The following is a 21,655-nucleotide window of genomic DNA, read 5'->3' as shown; positions in this document are numbered from 1 at the left end:
AGAGCTGTTGAAGAAAGTTACAAATGGAAGTAAAAGAGTATTTTTGAGGTAACTTTTTATTTTACACAATTCCAAATTTACAGAAAAGTTGCAAGAATAATACAAGGAAATACCATATGCCCGTTACCCAGATTCATCAATTGTTAACATTTTATCCCATTTGTTTTATGATTTTCTTCTTTCTATCCTTCTTCCTTCCTTGCATCTATCTATCTATCAGTGTCTTTTTTTTGTTTTTTTTCCTGAACTATTTGAGAGTAAGTTGGAGACATTTACTTACTGGGCCTTTACTACTAAATACTTACATATATATATTCCCTAAGAATAAAGACATTCTCTTATATAACCACAGTAAACTGTCAAAACCAGAAAATTTAACATTGGTACAATGTTTTTATCTAACCCACTGTCTATATTCAGATTTCACCAATTGTTTCAATAATGTTTTATAGCTACCCCCCAACCCTTGCCCAAATCCAGGATCCAATCCAGGATCACACATTACATTTAATTGTCACGTCTCTTTACTTTCCTTTAATCTGAAATATTTCCTCAACCTTTCTTTGTCTCTTTTGAGGTTAACATTTTTGAAGAGTATAGGCCAGTTATTTTATAGCATGTTCCTCATTGTGAGAATGTCTGATGTTTTCTCACTATGAGATTCAAGTTATATGCATTTTTGATGGAAATACCATGTAAGTGTACCTCATGTTAGAGATCCTTTTTTCATAGGTATAGTTCTATTTAAGATATTTATTGATCATGTGGGGAAACATTCCTCAGAAACCTTTTCCTTTGGTTATGCGTGCCAACAATTTTCATATTCCTCCCTTACCTCAGGAGTATATAGTAGAGAAATGTATGTGCATTGAGAAAATAAATGTGGTAACTTAATAATGAGAGGTGCTATGATATGTGGACTGTCAGCAGTAAGCCTTTTTCATTTCCTTTTCTGAAAGGGGAAGTCAATTTGAGAGTAGCCGGAGCGGGGCAGCTTATATTGGTGGGATTTGCTCGTTGCTGAAAGGAGGAGGCGTGAATGAAGTAGGTGTGAACATCTGTAAGATACAAAGTGATATGATGGCTGATGATGTTTTCCTAATATTTAAGGGACAGTTTCTCAGTATTCAACATACTCCAGATATTGTTATTTTATTAACAACCAACATGGTTAGTGCCAGAGGCCGGAATAGGGAAATAAGGAAAGATAATATCGGATAATTCTGTTCATGTTCTACTTAGAATAATTTCCAGGTTTAGCTATATACAGATTAGATAGAGAAAATCTTTACCTTTACCTTTATTGAAAATAAGGCCCTATTTATCACATTGACTCTTTTTCCAGAGAATTGAGTAATTCCCTGAAGCACTGGGTTACTACTTAAGAACTCAATTGAAAATTGTCTTCCTCAATATTTGGCAAATTTTTGGAGGAAAAAATAGACTAGGTTTTCCAAAGCGTTAACTTCTACCCCTAGGGCACTAAACCTGATGGAAGTGATCTAAAAGAAAAATACCTGAATCTTTGGGAGGCTGCATATCGAAAAAAATATCCCTAGGTCTTTTCAAGTTTCTTGTGGCCAAAGATCGTCACCATTTCCTATGACTCATACCATTGGTTTTCTGAAGCCAAGTTCTATTCAGTTTGGGGATTTTAGGAGTGCTAGTGGACACACAAGGATGAACAAGTTCCAAATAAATTATACATTTATTTTATTTTCTCTTATCTGAAAGACTGGCTTAACTGTGGTACAAGTATTCAGTTTTTCAGGAATGTCACCAGTGAAATTTGGGCTCAAAATTAGATGTAAGTTTCCAAATCTGAAAGTCGATGATTCCCTGGCTTCTAGTCTTCTCTGTAAGACTTAGTCAAACATGGATTTATTTCTTACTACTTCTTCCCAAATGCTTAGTAGTTCAGCACTAGCTATTATGTGTTTAACCTCTGCTAAATAAAATGCTCAGAAATTACTTATTTTCAATTATATTGTGACATTTTCTCTGGCCCATCTTAAATAAAAAATAATTTGCATTTACAAGTATTTTATTTTTGTCTTTCAGTTTGGGAAAACGGATTTAATGGCAGTTACACTTGCCCAGTCGTTAGCCCATAATATTGGTATTATCTCAGACAAAAGAAAGTTAGCAAGCGGTAAGTTTAAGTACATGTGTGGTTTAGTTGTATTTAAAGTAGACTATCTGAAAAATATTTTAGAGAATGAAATTCTTTAATTCAGTTGATAGATCAAAAGAGTTTAAGTGATAATATAAAGATACCCAGGACACAAAATTTTTTTTTTCCAAAAGTAATACAAATGTTAATATTTACATTACAGATGAATTTTCTCCATGTATAATAAACATTTAAAGCCAGGTGATGTTAAATTCACAGTTGAATTTAATCTAAAAAAGGACATAATTTCAGTTTGGTAATTTTAAATGGTCTGGGCATAAAGGTTTAAGGCATACTGTTGTTTTTTTTTTCTGTATTTTTGTACCATATAAGTCATTTGCTTTTCAGGTTTATTATTTATTGACTATCTCCTGTGCTAGAATGTGAGCTTCCTGAAGAAAGGGCCCTTTATTTTGATTAGTTATGTATCCCAGTGCTAAGAACAGAGCCTGGCACGTAGGAGGTGTTCAAACCAGTGTCGTTGAATGAATAAACTTAGAAGTAAATTGCATTAAGTTCACAAGGTGGGTTATAGAGGTGGGTCTGTGTGACTCCAAAACCCAAGCATTTCCACTAAGCCTATGCTAATATAAGTTATTCATAAGGCATACTACTTTATTACAGTTTATTTAAAACATCTTTTAATATTGCCACAGAGGTAGAATTTGCCTGCCAGGATCAGACCTGATAAAGGGCTTAATACAATATGGGCCTAGTAAAATATGCTAGGTTTAGCATCTATGATGAATATATTTTCCCAAGTAGGTAAAGTTACTTTACCAGGAATGGATAAACACTATATATTTGGAGTAAGTTGATTATAATCATATTTATTGTATTATTTTAGTAATAAATATGATCGTTTATATTAACTACAACTATTACCATTTATGAAGTACCCATTATATAACAGATAATTGAATGCCAGAATTATACATCTAGATGCTCATCTAATCCTCAAGATAATCCTGCAAGATATTCATTATCAGCTCCCATTTTACAGATAAAGTGACTAGATCTTAAAAGTGTAATGTCTCCAAGATTACACATGTATTAAGTGGCATACCCAGATTTTGAACCTAGGTATTTCTGATTCTGAGGACCTTTTGCTTAACCAATATACTCTACTGCCTTCTACCAGAAGCCTTGGGTGCAGAGGTTTTAAAAATGGATGAGAAATTGTTAGAATTCCAATAAAGGCTTATGAAACCAGAATCCTGTAGTGGTACATCACTATTTCATTGGTATTTGATTGTTAAGCCATTTTAAGTGAGTGCTTTACAAATATGGCCACTTGTTAAAATATGAAAAGATTTTATTTTAGTAAAAATGATATAAGCTCGATAGGGTCAAAGTACAATAGATTTTTGTTGCTATGCTTTACATAAAACAGAACATATACTTTTTAAAATAGTAACTACTCTAATGCATCTGTTTTCACTTTGTAACAAGGCATGTGTATTCATTTTCTCTTAGGTGAGTGTAAATGTGAGGACACGTGGTCTGGATGCATAATGGGAGACACTGGGTGAGCCACTTCTATTTAAAAATAACTCACTGTTCCTTTCTCTGCTGTGCTGTTGTCTTCTTAGGAGGATGACACTCAATAACTTAGTGCCTGGAACCTTACCACAGGCATTTAAAATTGGAAGTAGATATTCTCAATGGCTCTGTAGGGAATATATTTTCACGAAATAGTCTCTTATTTATGAAAACAATTGCTGTTCTTTAAGCTAGTAGGTCAAAGTTTTTTTTTCGGCTGGGGGAATTTGAAATGTGGTGAGTCAGGGGCATGCAGGATATATGATTCCACCAACTTCAGGTAAATATAATAATTGTTTTAAAGCATTTCTCTCTTTTTTAAAAAATTTATTGAAGTATAGTTGATTTACAGTGTTGCATTAAGTTCTACTGTACAGCAAAGTGATTCAGGTATACGTACATATATACATTCTTTTTCATATTTTTTCCATTGTGGTTTATTACAGGATATTGAATCTAGTTCTCTTTGCTATACAGTAGGACCTTGTTCTTTATCCATTCTATATATAATAGTTTGCATCTGCTAATCCCAAACTCCCAATCCATCCCTCCCCCCGGCAACCCCAAGTCTGTTCTCTATGTCTGTGAGTCTGTTTCTGTTTTGTAGATAAGTTCATTTGTGTCATATTTTAGATTCCACATATAAGTGGTATTATATGGTATTTCTCTGTATCTTTCTGACTTACTTCACTCAGAATGATAATCTCTAGTTGCATCCATGTTGCGGCAAATGGCATTATTTCGTTCTTTTTAATGGCTGAGTAGTATTCCATTGTATATATTACCACATCTTCTTTATCCATTCATCTGTTGATGGACATTTAGGTTGTTTCCATGTCTTGGCTATTGTAAATAGTGCTGCTGTGAACATTGGGGTGCATGTATCTTTTTGAATTATAGTTTTGTCTGGATATATGCCTAGGAGTGGAATTGCTGGATCATACGGTAATTCTATTTTTAGTTTATTGAGGAACCTCCATAATGTTTTCCAGAGTGGCTGCACCCATCAACAGTGTAGGAGGGTTCCCTTTTCTCCACACCCTCTCCAGCATTTGTTATTCGTAAATTTTTTAAAGATGGCCATTTTGACCAGTGTGAGGTGGTACCTTGTTGTAGTTTGATCAAAGACTTTTTAGCCTTGAATTTAGTCTGGAAATGTAAGAAATGAGCAACAACTTTGTTCTTGAAGGCTTACTTTCTAATTCCCTTTCCTTTTATCTTCTTCTATTCTAATTAAATGAGTTATAAACAGAAGTGTGTCTCAAAAGCAAAAACAAGAAGAGAGCCCTGATGAGTAGTTTTCTCAGATTTCCAGCAGCCTTCTACCTTATGTAGAAGCCTATGGTGTAAGTGCTCCCACAGTGGCTGATTTCAAGCTACCTGTGTGAATTAAGAGTGGGAAGTGGTGTGCTCAGTCCATTTCCTAAGAAAAGTTTTCATTTTTATACTGGCATACCCTTGACACACTATCAGGCATCAATCTTTTATTCTTTCTAAATAAATTTTACAGCCATCCCTTTCATGCCAAGCTTATCATTACCACCTTACTTTAAACTTTTATTATCTTGTGCTGTTATTATTTTGATAACATTCCAGCTACTTACACAGCTTTCAGGCTCCCTCTCTCCCCTCCTGAACTCCACTTCCATCATAATTGAAAGGTATAAAGAATAAAAGAGTATACACTTGTATACGATCACCTAGATAAAAACAAAACAAGACACTGTCTGCACCGTTAAATCCCCCTGTGTTCTGTCTTATCGGTTCCCAACCCCGGCTAAGGTAACCACCATCTTGAATTTGGTTTATATCATTCACAGGTCAAATTTGGTTTACATCATTCACAGGTCAAATTTGGTCTATATCATTCACAGGTCCTTTTTTATACTTTTACTGTATATGTGTGTGTGTGTTGGAGTAATACATAGCATGGCTTTGCATGTTTTCAGTTTATATGAAAGGCGTCATACTATATTTATTTTTCTGTGACTTACTTTCTTGATCAGCTTTATGTTTGTGGGGTTCATCCATGCTGATGTACATATATATATATATATATATATATATATATATATATATATATATATACAGCTCTAGTTCATTGAATGTGTACAGCACAATTTCTCCATTCTTCTTTTAATGCACATGAATTTTTATGTCAAACAGACGAATCATGTCATTTTCCTGCTCAGAACTTTTGTGTATCCGTTGTGTAAAGAATAAGGTTCACATTCCTTCCTTCAGTATTTAGAGGTCCATAATCTTTCTTCATACTCATTTGCAATCTCATTTTCTACTACTATTTATGCAGTTTGTTTACCATAATTGTATATGGGTTTCCACCTTTTCTGATTTGTTAACCGTAATCCTACATGGATGTTCAGCCTCTGAAAAATATGCTCATCATAATTGTACATGAATTTCCAGCTTCTTTTGATTTCTTTAATATATTCTCTTCATCTGGAATTCTCAGTTTTTTTTCTATCTAACCACATTTTTAACCACTTGAGATTTATTATAATTTTTAACTCCTGCATTATAATTTGATTCTGTATGTCTTTGTTTCCTCTCACCAATTAAAATTTGTAAATTTTTTAGGATTATATATTGCACTAATTTTTATTTTTGTCAGACCTCACACCATACTCTCTTGTACAGACTTGTTTTTCAATAAATATGTATTGATTGCATTTGAAATGTGAACTCCCAGCATATGCATGACAAGAAGAATAGATGATGGAGGGAATATACATGCAAATATTTTTCAAAATATCTTTGGACTTTTTGTGTTTAAAATATTTTTCAAAATATCTTTGGACTGGGCTTCCCTGGTGGCGCAGTGGTTGAGAGTCCGCCTGCCGATGCAGGGGACACGGTTTCGTGCCCCGGTCCGGGAAGATCCCAGATGCCGTGGAGCAGCTGGGCCCGTGAGCCATGGCCGCTGAGCCTGCGCGTCCGGAGCCTGTGCTCCGCAAGGGGAGAGGCCACAGCAGTGAGAGGCCCGCGTACAGCAAAAAAAAAAAAAAAAAAAAAAAAAAAAATCTTTGGACTTTTTGCTTAGTATTAAGAAGAAATGATAAAAGTCTTTGTAGTTGTAATTTTCTAACAATTACTAAATTCCATGCTAGAGGTTCTTGTTTTTTAATCTTGTCTGATTATTCTGATTAACTAAAAGAATTATACAGACAATCTGCTTAGCACTAAGCATAATATGCAGCAAAATCAATGGCTACACTTGAATATGCGTAGCTCTTTGCATTGGAACTCCTTACATCAAATAGCTGCATACAAGAGAAAAGCTCTTTACATAAAACATTGTCTGGTATGATGCCAGATATGATTTGATTTGTGCCAAACATCACCTATCAGCACTAATTATGGACATATATTTCCCATGGGTAAATTCCCTCCCATTTCTACTTTCCGAAGTTCCTCTGTATTGTTAAATGTTGGAAAGCATTGTTGAAATGAAGACTGTCGGTCCTATTTAAAGGTATAAGAATTAAAAATGTAAAAATGCATTGAATAGATTTGTTACCCTGCAAAAAAGAAGCTTTGGGGCCAAGCTTAGGGAGAGAAATGGTATCTGCTTTCAGGTATTGGAAGGGCCATGGTATGGTAAAGAATTAGTCTCATTGATATAGTTAACAATACAGGACTGTGTGCGGCAGTTATAGGAAGTCAGATGTGGCATAGGGAAGGTAAGTGCAATGTACAGATTTCAACTCTTCATGTGTAAAAAGAGCTTCCCTATCTGGGAAGAGTTTCTTGTCACTACTGGAGAGCAGACTGAGCTCCCGGCTGTGTAGTGGGCAGGAGGCTGGGCTAACCTGAACCCCCTGATGGTGCCTTTGCAGGGCAGGGGCTGAACTAGACTTTGACTTCTAAGGGTCCAACACTGAAAATCAGTGACTTTCTTCTATAGCAGTAGAGAACCACCTCCGATTTTGACCAGTAGAATAAAGAGGGAACTTGAAGAAATTCCTGTTTAAATTCCATAATCCTGACAGGGATATATACAATGGATTATAGATAAGGCGATAAAAACATTGGCAGAAGTGTAGGCACTGAAAAGCAAAAAGGAAGTAATATATATAAGAAAATTTTAAAATAATAAAGTTTATGACTTATTAGGAAAATGAAGCAAAGGAAGTAAAGTAGTTCAGACAGTTTAAACCCAAGACAACTTTATTTGGAGAGTTTGGCATGAAATACTTGGTAAATGAGTTTAGGGTAAATAATCGTAAATTCCATTAGTCAGTTCACTTAAGCATTAATTGTTATGCTAGGAAGAAGTAGGCATATAAATGGACAGGCTAGTGGGAGAGACTTTCCATTCTTATCTTAATTGTGTTTTCACTTTTATACAAAGCTCAATGTAAAATAATTTTTGAAAAATACAGAAAATAAAATTTGTATCACCTCTTTTCTCACCATTGGGTGACAACTGTGGTTAATGTTAAAATACTGCTGCTTAAATCTAGCAGTTTTGGGACTTTGCTAGCGGTCCAGTGGCTAGGACTCTGTGCTTCCACTGTACAGGGCATGGGTTCGATCCCTGGTCAGGAACTAAGATCCTGCATGCTGCGTGGCGTGGCTAAAAAATAAAATAAAATAAATCCAGTAGTTTTTTCTCTTTACATGTTTACTGTTTTATAAAATTTGGATTATGTTGGATATAACAGTTTATTCATTTTTTACTTAACATTATATATAGTCAGCATTTTTCTGAGCCTTCATTCTTTAACACTACCATGAATACTAATAAGTACATGGTATTCTATTTTATTAATATATCACAGTTTAGTTAACAGTTTTCTACTGTTGAACATTTAGATTATTTTCATGTTATTTGCTACTATAAATTGTGCCACCATAAATATCTTTATTCAGACATCTCTGCACACATAGCAAATCAACTCCTCAAGAAAAATTTCTGAGAGTAAAATTACTAGATTTAAGGATATTTCACATTCTGAAGATTCTTAATGCATAGTTCCAAATTGCTCTACCGCGAGGTTTCTTTTTTCTATTGACCCTTGATTATTTTGGGGGGGTATAATTTTTTTTTTTTTTTGTATTTTGAAGCAGTCTGAAACTTGAAGAGTTAGAAGAATAGTTACAAAGAACCTTTTTGTCTCTGAATTGCAAGTTTTTACATGGTGCCTATCACCTCCAAATACCTAACTTTATGTGCCTTTCTGCAAACAAAGGCATCTTCCTATAGGACCACAATACCACCAAGAAAATCATCTAATTCTTATTCCTCATTCAAGATCAGCCCTGTGTTTCTTCCATGTCATTTTAGCAAACGCTTCAGAATCAGGCATCACAGTCAGTTTTTGTTCTCTTCAATCTGGAATAATTCCTCAGTCTTTCTTTGACTGTCATGGCTTTGACACATTCGGAGATTATAGGTCAGTTATTTTGCAGAATGCCCTGCAGTTTGGGTTCCAGCCCAGGTTTAATATTTAGGAAAGACTCATTGTGAAATAAATTATTTCTAACTCTCTTTGATGGAAATTACAGGTACTATAGGTGTGTTTCCTTTGAATGGATATGCAGATAATGAGCAAACCGTAGTTACTATTAGCCACCTAATGAAGAATTTAGAAAACTGCTTATTGAATAAACTCTTACGGATTGAATGCAAATATTATACATAAGTGGAATTTATTATTTATTTATTCTTTTTTTGTTTTTTAGGAATAATGTACAATGTTAACAGTGTTCAGTTTTAAGACTAATCTACAAACAAGGGAGACTAAAATTGTACCCAGCTATTGCTTTTCTTCTCTTTTATAGCTATTATCTTCCTAAAAAGTTCACCCAGTGTAATATTGAAGAGTATCATGACTTCCTGAATAGTGGAGGTGGTGCCTGCCTTTTCAACAAACCTTCTAAGGTAATAAGTGTGATCAGAGTTATTAGTTATTAATCTTTCTAAAGTATTGTAAACACAGATTTTCATTCATTGTGTCTTATAGAAGAAAGCTTTTCAACTAGCTTATATATACACATTCTAGATACACTAAATATCTACATTTCTAAGTTGAATTAATCTTGGGCATTTGGGGTTATTCTGATGGGAATAAAAAGCAGATAGAAATTAGTTTTGCTTTCTGAAAAATGTCCATTTTCTTTTTATATGGCCAAATGAGGATTCAGGGTTAGCTTACAAAAATGGTTTCACTTTGCCTTTCTTTTTCATGTTCTTGATACATTCCCCCTCCCCTGCCTTTGGATACCGAATCACAATTCATACTGGTAGAAAAGGACGCCTGTCTCCCCTCTTTACTCCCCACCACTGCCTTTCAGAATGAGCAGTATGATCAAAATTACAATACTTCTCAATATAAAAACTATCAAAATTACAACACTTCTCAATATAAAAACTAAGTCTGCTAAAAAGGAGAAGGTCTGTACTGAGACTGTCAGAGGCTTTCATAGCTTGCTGAGCATCCTCTGGTTACTGACTAGAAAACAGGTCTTCATCATACATTTGGAAGACTTCCCATGTTAAAGAAGAGTGTTTTATCCTCAGTAATTATGTGAACTATGAAGTGCTTCCCTACATCACAGTGATACGTGGCATTGCCTTTGTAATCATTTACCTGGTTTCATTCTCTGTTTACTCCAGTGAAATTTAGGAAATTTCATACTGCACTGAAAAGCAAATTGACAATTTTAATACTCTTTCCAAAAGCTTCAGAAGGGATATTGGAACTAAATTCCTGCTTCTATAAATGAAAAACAATTCAAGTCTTTTAACCAAACTAATTGATTATTCTGAGCCCAGAGTAAGAGAATAACTGTGTTTTTTCAGCTGGAGAGTTTTAGTTTTGGCTTTCAAAGCTGCCTCATTCATTATGATCCTTTCAACTAAAAATGAAATCTAGAGATGAGTTGATTCTTTTGTAGGAGAGGAGAGAGTATTTGAAATTAGGTGGGGACTTTTGTTGTTGCTTTCTTGATTTTTTTGTTTGTTTGTTTGCTTGTTTTTTCCTTCTAGTTGGTTAAGAAAGTGTGTGTGTGTGCGTGCATGCATGTGGGTGTGTACTCACTTCCATTCTATAATATGTAAACTTGTATTAACTTTTGAATGAATATTATATATCTGGAACATAGCAGCTATTTACTATTTACTAGTTTTACCTATCACCATAAGATAAATTATACTCAAAAGATAATAAAATCAGCAGAAAGTTAAAAAATATAAAAGTCTCAAAATATACTCTTGTACAGGCCAAAAACTGCTTCCATCTCTGGGGCAAATTATTATTGCTGTTCTCTGCAGAGCTATCTTAATAGGAAGAGTTGTATTTTATATTAAATAAATCAGTAGATTTATTAATTTTTGTGATGTTTTCCTTATTGTCCATGAAAAAACTTTGTTTCACAAGGAAATAACAGTTAATAAAGGGCTTTTCGCAGGTAATTGAACTTGATCCTCATAACAATTCATTAAGTAGATGGGAAGCCAATATTATTATTATTCCTGTCTTAAATACGAAAACACTTGGGCTCTGAGATGGCAAGCCATTTGCGCAAGATAAGTAGCTGAGCCACAATTTGAATCCAGATGTCTGACTCCAAATCCCTTGCGTCCTGTTTGAAATGAAATTTCAGGAGTCCATCTGGCTTGGTTTTAGTCAATGCCAAGATCATCTTTTATTTTGATGACACTTATCAGACCCTGCTTGATAGGTATGTTATATATGAAAATATGATTAAATATGAAATGGAAACAATATTAGACACTATGTTCTAAAGTTTCCAGTTCTAAAATTCTGAAGTCATACTTTGCAGTTTAGGAAAATAAAAATATATTTTGGAATGACTGACAGATAGGCCAGAAGTGTAGGTGTGGCACTTGTGGTCTCTCGTAAGGTCTTTGATGTTGATTTTTCTGCATTTTAGTGCCCTTTTTGGTTTTCATTCCACAGCTTCTTGATCCTCCTGAGTGTGGCAATGGCTTCATCGAAACTGGAGAGGAGTGTGACTGTGGGACCCCGGCAGTAAGTCTCTGGGTGTTGGGATGATTTCTTTAGGTTGTTCGGGGTTATTCCAGGTTCACACACTGAAACATGAAGAGCAAGTGTTATGCCTAGAAATTTCATAAGATTTGTGGAAGAAAGATGCTTACTTTGAGGCTGTACATTGGTTTTAGAAAATATCCTGGTACTTTCAGGAAAATGACACCATTCTCTGACGTTTTGCAAATGTTTATATTCCTTAGGAATGTGTCCTTGAAGGAGCAGAGTGTTGTAAGAAATGCACCTTGACTCAAGACTCCCAGTGCAGTGATGGTCTTTGTTGTAAAAAGTGCAAGGTAAATAAATGTTGAGTAATAACCAGCTGAAAGAAAAGAGGACATATTTGATTAAATTGTTAAGGCTAGGTAAATATAACCAAATAACAATAGTAAGACCTAACATTTGTTGAGTGACTAAGTGCCAGGTGCTTTACAGGAGCCTCACAAACTTTGTCAGGAGTAGTTACTATTTTTATTCCCATCTAACAGATGAGAACACAGAAGCTTGTAGTGATGAAGTAGTTTTCCCTGGGTCTTATACCAAGTCAGGAGCTAGGGCCTGAATGTTTGTAATCCCCAGAGTTTGTCCTCTCTCTACTGTCTCTGAGGAGCATGCACATTAAATGAAACCATTTAATGTGCTATCATATATATGTAATAACAATAATAAAAATCAAATGTAATATAATTTAAATGAAACTATTTTTTGAATGATGTGTTTCCTTTATTGTAAAGCCAAGTGGATATTCAATAGATCCTTCCCTTCTTGGTGCTCAGCTTGATATTTCTCTTGCATTAGCTGTTGAGGGAACAAAAGAAATCCCTTTAGACATTAAAACACCTTTCATGTGTTGTGCATGAGAGTTTAATGCATCGTTATCCACCTTGTCTGTTTTCATCCTCCCAACAGTATCCTATACCTGCCCCCAAATATTTAAGCCTCTCCATCAAGACTACAGTTACTTGGGGCTTACCTTGCTCAAAGAAATCTATCTTTTTTCTCTTCTCATATAAAATCTGGTACAATATTCTACATTATTTCTGAGGTTCAATATCTCCCTCTCCCTCAGGTCTGTACATTTTATGGAGGCAGAGCCAGGCACTTACACTGTAATTGGTACAGGTCTTCAGTAAATAATTGTTGAATGAATGAATAAATATGCACAGCACTCTCTTACTGATTATTTGCTGATTGACTAACTTTAATGAGTTACGAGAGGGTGAAATACGAACCTATCATATTAAATACCCTATTGTGTGCCAGTAACTGTACTAAGCACTTTCAAATTATGTCATCCTATATCCAGGTTTCATAACCCTGGCACTGTTGACATTTTGGGCCAGATAGTTCTTCATTGTGAGGGTGTGTCTTACGTCTTGTAGGATATTTAGCAACATCCCTGACTTCTACCTACTAGTTGCCAGCAGCATCCTTCCAAATCATGACACCGCAATGTCTTCAGACATTGCCAAATGTCCTCTTGTTGAGACTGCTGTCTTAGATAATGCTCATGGCTACACTTTGGGATGGGCATTATTATCCAGATTTTTCCAATAAGCAGTGCCAGTCTCCAGGAAGTGAAATAACCTGCATAGGCTCCCTCAGCAGTAAGGAATAAATGTGCAGTTACATCCCACATTTGCTGGCAGCAATTTCTGTTGTTTCCACGTTACCACTGTGTCTCTGGCAGCGTTTTAATAGAAGCAAAGCGCAGGCAGAGATCTCTGAAAGCGCTCTCTAAAAAAGGAAGATTAAACCAAATGTTAAACAGACATTCTTTCATTTTGGCTACCTCAACTGTTTATTCTCTCAGTTCCACCAACTGCTTTCCAGGGATCCCCAATCATTTATTTTAATTCTCAGTGTTTTAAGTCTGCCCATCCATAAAATGCATTTAATTATGCCGTTTTTTCTTGGATTTCTACAGTTAGACTCTTTGTGATATAATCATTGACAGGAACAAGTACAAAATAATAAAATTAAAATATACAATAAAATGGCAGGGTTAACTATCCCAGAATATAAGTTACAACTTTACCAGTCAAGTAAGATCTCTTCTGCCACTTTCTCTACACCACACCCCAATCCTCGTCCCTAAAGGAGTCAGGCAGAAGAGTGAATGGAAAGGAGGGAACGGAAGAACAAGATGAGAAATCATATGTATCTCTGTTTTCTTCTGTATGTATTTATAATAATGTATCTGTAAGTCAGAGTTGGCAAACACTTTCTGTAAAGGGCCAGATAGCTAATAGTTTAGGCTTTGTGGGTTATAAGGTCTCTGTTTCAGTTACTCAACTCTTTCTTTGAAAGCAGCCATCGAAAATACAGAAGTAAATGGGTGTGGCAGTGTTCCAATAAAACTTTATGTATAAAAACAGGTAGCCGGGCTTCCCTGGTGGCGCAGTGGTTGAGAGTCCGCCTGCCGATGCAGGGGACACGGGTTCGTGCCCTGGTCCGGGAAGATCCCACATGCCGTGGAGCAGCTGGGCCCGTGAGCCATGGCCGCTGAGCCTGCGCGTCCGGAGCCTGTGCTCCGCAACGGGAGAGGCCACAACAGTGAGAGGCCCACGTAGCGCAAAAAACAAACAAACAAATAAAAAACAAACAAAAAAAACAGGTAGCCAACCAAAGTTTGTCCTCAAGCCATAATTTGGGGACTCATTGGTTATTTACTTCTTTACTCTTTTTCTCCTTTTATTTGTATGTAAATTCCAAGAGGGCAGGGATTTGGGTTGATTTATCTACTGCTTTATCCCAGCACTTAGAACAAGTTCTCCTTTACTATGCTTTCTTTCAGAGGTTTCCTGACAGTTCTTGAACATTTACACTCTCACATAAACTCTACCTTAAATCTGCTCGAACTTCTACCTCAGAGGTTCTAGAATTGTAGCTTGCACCAGTCCCAAGGAGGAAGAGAACCAGAGTTTATGAAATTAACTTATCTTGCTTATTTCCTTATTTTTATGGCTTATGTACTCCCACAGAAATGTAAGTTCCTTGCCAGCAGGATTCTTGTGTTTTCTTCTCCACTGAGTCTCCAGTGGCTAGAGAGTCCCTAGCACATTTTAAGTGCCTAGCAAACATTTGGTGAATGAATGAATGAACACAAGTTTTGTTCTGATCTTCTGAAAAATGTCTGTTGAACTCCTGCTTGCAGTTGGCAGTGTGCTGCTCATGTTCTATGGACAGCAGGAAACTGAAATGCCTGGAGGGTCGTGAACAAGGGAGAGAAGATGAAAGTTGTATGTGTGTGTGTGTATGGATGGGTGGGGAGGGGTCCCGAATACTGTGTATGTTTGTGTGAGCAGAGATAAAAGCATGGAAGGATCCCTCCCCAAATAGTAACGTTTTGGAGCAGGAAAGAGAGTGGGATTAAAGAGGGAAGGAGAAGGATGATAATTTTATAGATCTCTTTGTTTTGTTATAATGAATACTCTTGCAATTTATGAATCCAACAAGTATAAAATTTAGTTGTACAACTCCCACACTTACAAAAAATACTTGAGTTGAAAACAGACAAAAAAACTCTCATACACAAATACAAATAATAGAAACATTAAAAAAGGAATAAAAGACCAAGCTATAGATCTGTATAAAAATTAGGCAGGAGAGAAGATGGTAAAGGAAAGCATGGGAGGAAACAGCTTTGCCAGAAAATCTAACTTTTACAATTCAGTCCAAAATGTAACTTCCAAATTCTTGGCTGATGAGGTAAAAAAGAAAAATATGATAAAGGTGCCAGTAAGAATGAAGGGTAAAGTGTAAATCCAAAAGCTCTTTGGAAGGAAGAATTACTAGAACTTGGACTGACTGTCCTTCTGGTACAGATGTACCATCAAGCACATCCTATTTTAACAAGATCTTGTAAGGCTTATGTGTGATGACTATGCAAATTACTTTATATGTGAGAAACTCTGAGAACAATTAAGTTGACATTTCATGCAGTAACTGTGGTTTTCACAGATTTCCATCTTAAACTAGTTTAAGCTATTCCTATCCAAAAAAATATTCATTTCTCTTTTTTTAAAGATGATACTGTGAGAGTTTTTTTCCTTTGACAGCTTTGCACATTGATTTTTGTTCATTTTAGTTTCAGCCTATGGGAACTGTATGCCGTGAAGCAGTAAATGATTGTGATATTCGTGAAACATGCTCAGGAAATTCAAGCCAGGTAATTTACGAATAATTTCTCTAAACCCGATGGGGGAAAAGTAGGAGTATGTTTAGTGTGCTGACCCCCAGGTGAAATGGAAATGGACAAGATACTCATGTTTCTCTTTCATGTCAACTCTCACCCTCCTTTTATTAATTTTTTGAGAATTGAAGTTTCAGTAATCAAAGCTTGAGCAGATGTTCGGCGTGATTTTGTCTTAATGTTGAACTAATTGAAGACTGTATACATACGTGCCTTAACTATTTTGTTTTTGTTTAAAGTAGAGGGTAAAAGGCATTTGCTTTTTGTCTAGTTAGTGAAGGAGGAATCAAAGAGACTCTTTCCCTTCAGCTGGTTGAAACAGGAGTCAGCCAAGGCAGAGAGACCCACGGGATATTGGGTTCTGAAAAGGGACCTGTCTTGACTCTTGTTTATCTGACAGAGGTTGCCACTAATAGTTGCTCTTGAATTTAATATCATTTAGTTGTCAATAGGGAGGATAGGGAAGTTGATAAACTTTGTCAGGGGTTCACAGATTTCAGTGTACATGTATGTAGGCAGTCCTTACTTTGCATATTAGTGCAGGAACACAAATGACCATGCAAGCTGAAACCACGTAAAGTTATTCTAGTAATCAATGGAAAAAGTTACGGTTGCTCTGCGATCTTTAAAAAATGTCAGATGATTAAAAACTCTCTTACTGTTGGTCTTAAATGAATAGGGAAACAAAAAAAAATCCTAACATTTATTTAGCATATTAAATTAAAACAGAAACACTGAAAATTATAGTATTTTATTTCTTTGTTAAAAAACTTACCAAGAGTAGTTTGAGCTGTGCTTACCTTCTCCTGGTCATAAACCTTATGACACTTGGTGAGCATCTTTTCTATGCCTTGTTGAATTGCCACACTCCCTTCTAAGTTTGTATCAGCTTTTGACATTTTATCCTTTGTGCTTTCAATGTCCTGAAATATCTCCAAGAGATGTGAAGTTGTGAATGGGAAGTTTTTGCTGAACGGTGGTATCAACATTCCATTCCCATAGTGATTTTTTTCTATCACACCATTTACATTTGACTTGAATTTCTCTTCCAATGTCATCACTTTTCATTTCTTTGGTGCACTTTCATCTTTGTTGGCCAGTTTCCTCTTGCAATTATTCGATTTTGTAAGATGTCACATGGTATCACCCAGAGAGAGAGAGGTGACAATCTACATTCTCTGTTGTCCGTGCATGAACTGAATGAACAGATGCTCAGCGAGCAATCACCAACAGACTTTGAAAGAAGTGACTAGATGGGTCATTGACTGTGATGGGCATCTCTTGTTTACCTAGTGATCAGTGGACTGAAGAGCTAGTAGCAAAGTTTGTACTTCATGCAATTACTCGCAGTTAATCTATTGTGGTGACTGAAATTGGAACTGTGTCCTTGGGGTACTGGTGTTGTTTAACAAAACCACGGTGAGTGAAATTCATGCTCTAGTGTGAGTGAAATTCATGCAAAATGAAGACTGCCCACATCTTTTTTTCTCTAGAGAAGAGGGATTCAGTAGTGGTGTATCTACTTTAACCATTAAAAATGCTTTATTTTAAAGGTAGTCATCCTAAGAGATTAAAGATCTTTTGTGTAAAAGTACTTTCCTTTCCTACTATCTAATTAGCATTATGCTTCTAAGCTAACACCTAGTGATGATGGAGATACAGTGAATGGGCTCTGGGAATGAAAGTATATTAGAGCAACTTCTTTGAAATGTGATTATATGATAAGCAGGGATTTTAAAAGAATTCTAAATCCGAAAATGATGTACGTACAAAGATGCTCCTGTTCCGTTGGTTGTAACAGCATAAATTGGAGATAGTTATAACTAAATATTTTAGTACATTGATTATATGGTTTGTTAGCTCAGGGCAATGTGTTACAGCTATCAAGATGATACCTTCAAAAAAGTTTATTATGACGTGAGGAAACTTGTATGATGAAAGTAAAGGGCTGAAACAGAATATAAAACATTATCTATAACTTGATTACACTTATGTTTAAATATATCATATTTTGGGCTTCCCTGGTGGCGCAGTGGTTGATAGTCCGCCTGCCGATGCAGGGGACACGGGTCCGTGCCCCGGTCCGGGAAGATCCCACGTGCCACGGAGCGGCTGGGCCCGTGAGCCACGGCCGCTGAGCCTGCGCGTCCAGAGCCTGTGCTCCGCAACGGGAGAGGTCACAGCAGTGAGAGGCCCGCGTACCGCAAAAAAAAAAAAAAAAAAAAAAAAAAAAAAATCACATTTTGTAGAAAATGGTAGAGGAAAAAAATGTACCAAAATATAAAAAATAGTTGTCTTTGGGTGGTAGGAAAATGAGAGACTTTAATTTTTTCTACTTTTTCACATTTTCTAACTTTTCTCAAATGAGTATGTAATTACTATAATGCTAGAAAAGAGGTATAATAAATTTTAAAATTACACTCTGTTTCTATCCACATAAGAATGCTTTGCAGTCTTTTCTGCAATTGCTACAAGGAAAGAAAAGGGGGTGGGTGGGCTCTAAAGCATGTCTTTTTCTAACATGTCCAGGGTAGACCTTTGCTTGAGAGTCATTTTAAGGGTAAGGGCGATGTTACTTCTCATGGTGAAAAAGAGGAAACCATACCTATGGCTCCATCTGTTGTCATCTTCCTTGCTTTTGTCCTGTGCTCTTGTTTTTCTTGCTCTGAGGAATAGTGTGTCTGTGTCATTGCTGAGTCATTGCTGTCAGTTCTTTTTATTTGTAAATAAGGATTTACAAATCAACTACTTTTGCCTCTGGTAGATCCATATTTTTAGGGGAAAGTGCACCAATTGTTACATTTCCTTTTGATTTCTCTTGATCTTGTTTGTTTTTATTTTCAGATGGTTTGGGAGACTATCCTATATTATCAGACTTTATTTTTAAAATGAAAATATTTATAAAGGGATTAGCTCATCTTGATATTTTGCTGTGCATTTGGTTCATACTTCTGTTTTCTTTTCCTAGTGTGCCCCCAATATTCATAAGATGGATGGTTATTCCTGTGATGGTGTCCAGGTAAGTTACTTCATCTTTACCTAAATGTTTCACGTGTACCAGCGTGAAAGAAATACTGAAGTCTTATCAAAGTAGGAAGATCATATTAAATGTTTTGTAATCAACCCTGAAGATAAAAGGCCTTTATAATACTCATCTACTAGTTTTCCTAGTCATATTTACTTTTTCAGTTATCTGACAGAAGGGGACGTCGTGTCGCTAATGGGTACGCTTTTCCATTTTAGGGAATTTGCTTTGGAGGAAGATGTAAAACCAGGGATAGACAATGCAAATACATCTGGGGGCAAAGTGAGTAAATAGTATGGCTTGATCCTTTTCAAAGTATGGTATCTGGCCCAAAGACATGTGAGCTGGAAATAATTTTTCAACTACTTTATGACTAGGGGATTTTCAAAGCCACTGCAGGTCTTAGCAGGGGCACTTTTGTGGAAATTAGAGAAAAGCACCTTCTTTGAGAAGATACAGCTCCATACCTCTTGGCTAGCTGGCAGTGTCTTTGGACAGAAAGTGTCTTTGCTGCCAGGCAGGTAAAGTCCACTCTAGTGCACGCAGCTTGGAGAACAGAGCAAACCTGGGTTTTAGCTCCTCTTATGCTGCCTTTAGCATCCTTAGGCAAAACCCATCAACCACATGGAATGGACATGGACCCTTGGATAAGAACTGTAGCATTTTAGCTAGAATTGCTTTTTCTTCCTTAACTCTCTTTCTTAAACTCCAGCTGATTTTCCTAGTTATAGGTGAATTTCTGCTGAGGTATTTCTGCCATATCATAAAGATATTTTAATGTTATTTCTTTCAAAATTCATCAGATTTTCAGAGGGAAACATATAACATTTATATCTAAAACGTATTTTACTTGAATGTATATTTAAATGTGATATATTTTCCAGAAGTATTACTGGCCCTTTTGAAAGCAGTTTTTGTTTTAAACTCTTCCAAGAGATGATTTGTATTAGAAAGCAAGCTATAAATATAATGATAATCCTTAATTGTCACAAACAGTGGCTATAATCTTTTTGGGAGGGGAAGTGTATGCTCTCTTTGGAACAACTAGAGAAACATGGGGATGGGAGAAAAATTTAGTTATGTAGGTTTATGCTCTGGACAAAGAAATATGGTTTGTGCTTCTTCCCCTTAAGAAAAATTAGTGGCTGACAGCAAGAAGTAGGAAAAGAAACTACCAATATAATTAGTTTAAAATATATCTATATATACATACCGACAATCATCTTTGAGTAATTTGCAAAAGTCGTTTTGATCTACCTCTTGGATGGCTCCATCTATCAACCTTGGCTTTAGCAAAAATAATCCTGACAAAGATGCTGACATGACTTAAAAATGTGATTTGACTTTCAGAGATTTAACCGGAATTCAAGTTTGTTTAAAAGTAGAGTAACATTTTTCGATAGCTGTTAAGAATTAATAAACAAGGTGGAAATACTGCTGTATCTTGAATCTTTAATTATAGTACATCACTCGTTTAATAAAATTGTCTTTATGATTCATAAAACTTGCTGAGTGAGAAATTCGTGCTTTATATTTGGCACTGAGATTAAAGCATTGAGTATTTATTCAATGAACTATTTGGTAGCATCTTCCCCTAATGACTGGCCAAATTCTGAGGAGTGTTGTTCTTAGAACCTATAGCCTGAGTCCTGTCAGAGATCTAAATAGATTTGTTTTCCAAGTTTCAAAGGAGCAGTTGTGAAAAATGTACCTGAGTGATGGATGCTTTTGATATAGGGAACTCTTGTGAACCATAGCTACAATTTTTGGAATTGATAACATTGTAGTGAAGGAGAGTCCGTCGTGCGTGTTTTCCCCTTACTGCAGACATGCTGAACAACTCATGTGGTGTATCTCTCACTGATAGAAAACTCTATTCTGCTTCAGAGGTGACAGCATCAGACAAATACTGCTATGAGAAACTGAATATTGAAGGCACCGAGAAGGGTAACTGTGGGAAAGACAAAGACACATGGATACAGTGCAACAAACGGTGAGATGGAGAAATTAGCTAGAGTTTATACCTCAGTTGCAGGCACTACTTTTTGAACGACCAGGACTTTCCTGTTTTCTGCATCCTGTAAAGCATTCTCTTCACCTCATCTCTTCCCACAGTTCCAGCATCACCTTTGCAGAAAGCTCCCAAATCTTAACACGCGTTCTGACCTCTCCCCTAAGGCTCAGGCCATGCCTATAGCTGCCTCAGGACTTTCTCACCTAGAAGGCACCTGTCAGCATCTCAAAGGCAACAAAAATGAAAGCCAACAGAATATGTCCTCAGTGCTGGTAGATTGAATTAACTGGCTCTGACTTTTATAAAGGCCTATTTTTGCCAAAGGTCTTAATATCTCACTGTCCTTCTGTTCAGAAGCCTCAGGGTGATCCCTGATGCCACCTGCCCTCTGGCTCCTTGTCCAAATGCCAAATCATGTTCATTATTCTCTTTTACTCCTCTACCCTTTGTCTTTAATGCATCCCTTCATTTCTACTTCTATTGTATTAGCCCAACTAAGACCTATATCAACTCTACAACTATTACAACAGCCTGTTACTAGTTTTCAATGCCAGCAGTCTCTAGCATGCTCCCATCAGAATAATCTTTTCCTGAATCTTTTTGACCATGTCAAAAATTCTTTGTTCAAATTTCACTGGTTCCACGTACCTAATTAATAGTAAGAATAATA

General features: G+C 36.1%; 1 protein-coding gene across 15 annotated transcripts in view; it reads left to right on the top strand.

Annotated features, from left to right (window-relative positions):
- ADAM22 (ADAM metallopeptidase domain 22) overlaps window positions 1-21,655 on the top strand; it is a 245,400-nt gene that overhangs the window by 177,268 nt on the left and 46,477 nt on the right. For all 15 annotated transcript variants that reach the window (XM_060020586.1, XM_060020590.1, XM_060020591.1 and 12 more), the window contains exons 12-21: window positions 960-1,044; window positions 2,062-2,152; window positions 3,650-3,701; window positions 9,521-9,620; window positions 11,662-11,733; window positions 11,955-12,047; window positions 15,842-15,922; window positions 18,915-18,965; window positions 19,190-19,253; window positions 20,859-20,964. In XM_060020586.1, coding sequence (XP_059876569.1) covers window positions 960-1,044; window positions 2,062-2,152; window positions 3,650-3,701; window positions 9,521-9,620; window positions 11,662-11,733; window positions 11,955-12,047; window positions 15,842-15,922; window positions 18,915-18,965; window positions 19,190-19,253; window positions 20,859-20,964 — 795 coding nt within the window. The remainder of the gene's footprint in view (window positions 1-959; window positions 1,045-2,061; window positions 2,153-3,649; window positions 3,702-9,520; window positions 9,621-11,661; window positions 11,734-11,954; window positions 12,048-15,841; window positions 15,923-18,914; window positions 18,966-19,189; window positions 19,254-20,858; window positions 20,965-21,655) is intronic.

This window comes from Delphinus delphis, chromosome 9 (genome assembly GCF_949987515.2).
Source record: "Delphinus delphis chromosome 9, mDelDel1.2, whole genome shotgun sequence".
NCBI lineage: Eukaryota > Metazoa > Chordata > Mammalia > Artiodactyla > Delphinidae > Delphinus > Delphinus delphis.
Note: the sequence above shows the minus strand (reverse complement) of the source record. Positions and strands in the feature narration are given on the sequence as shown.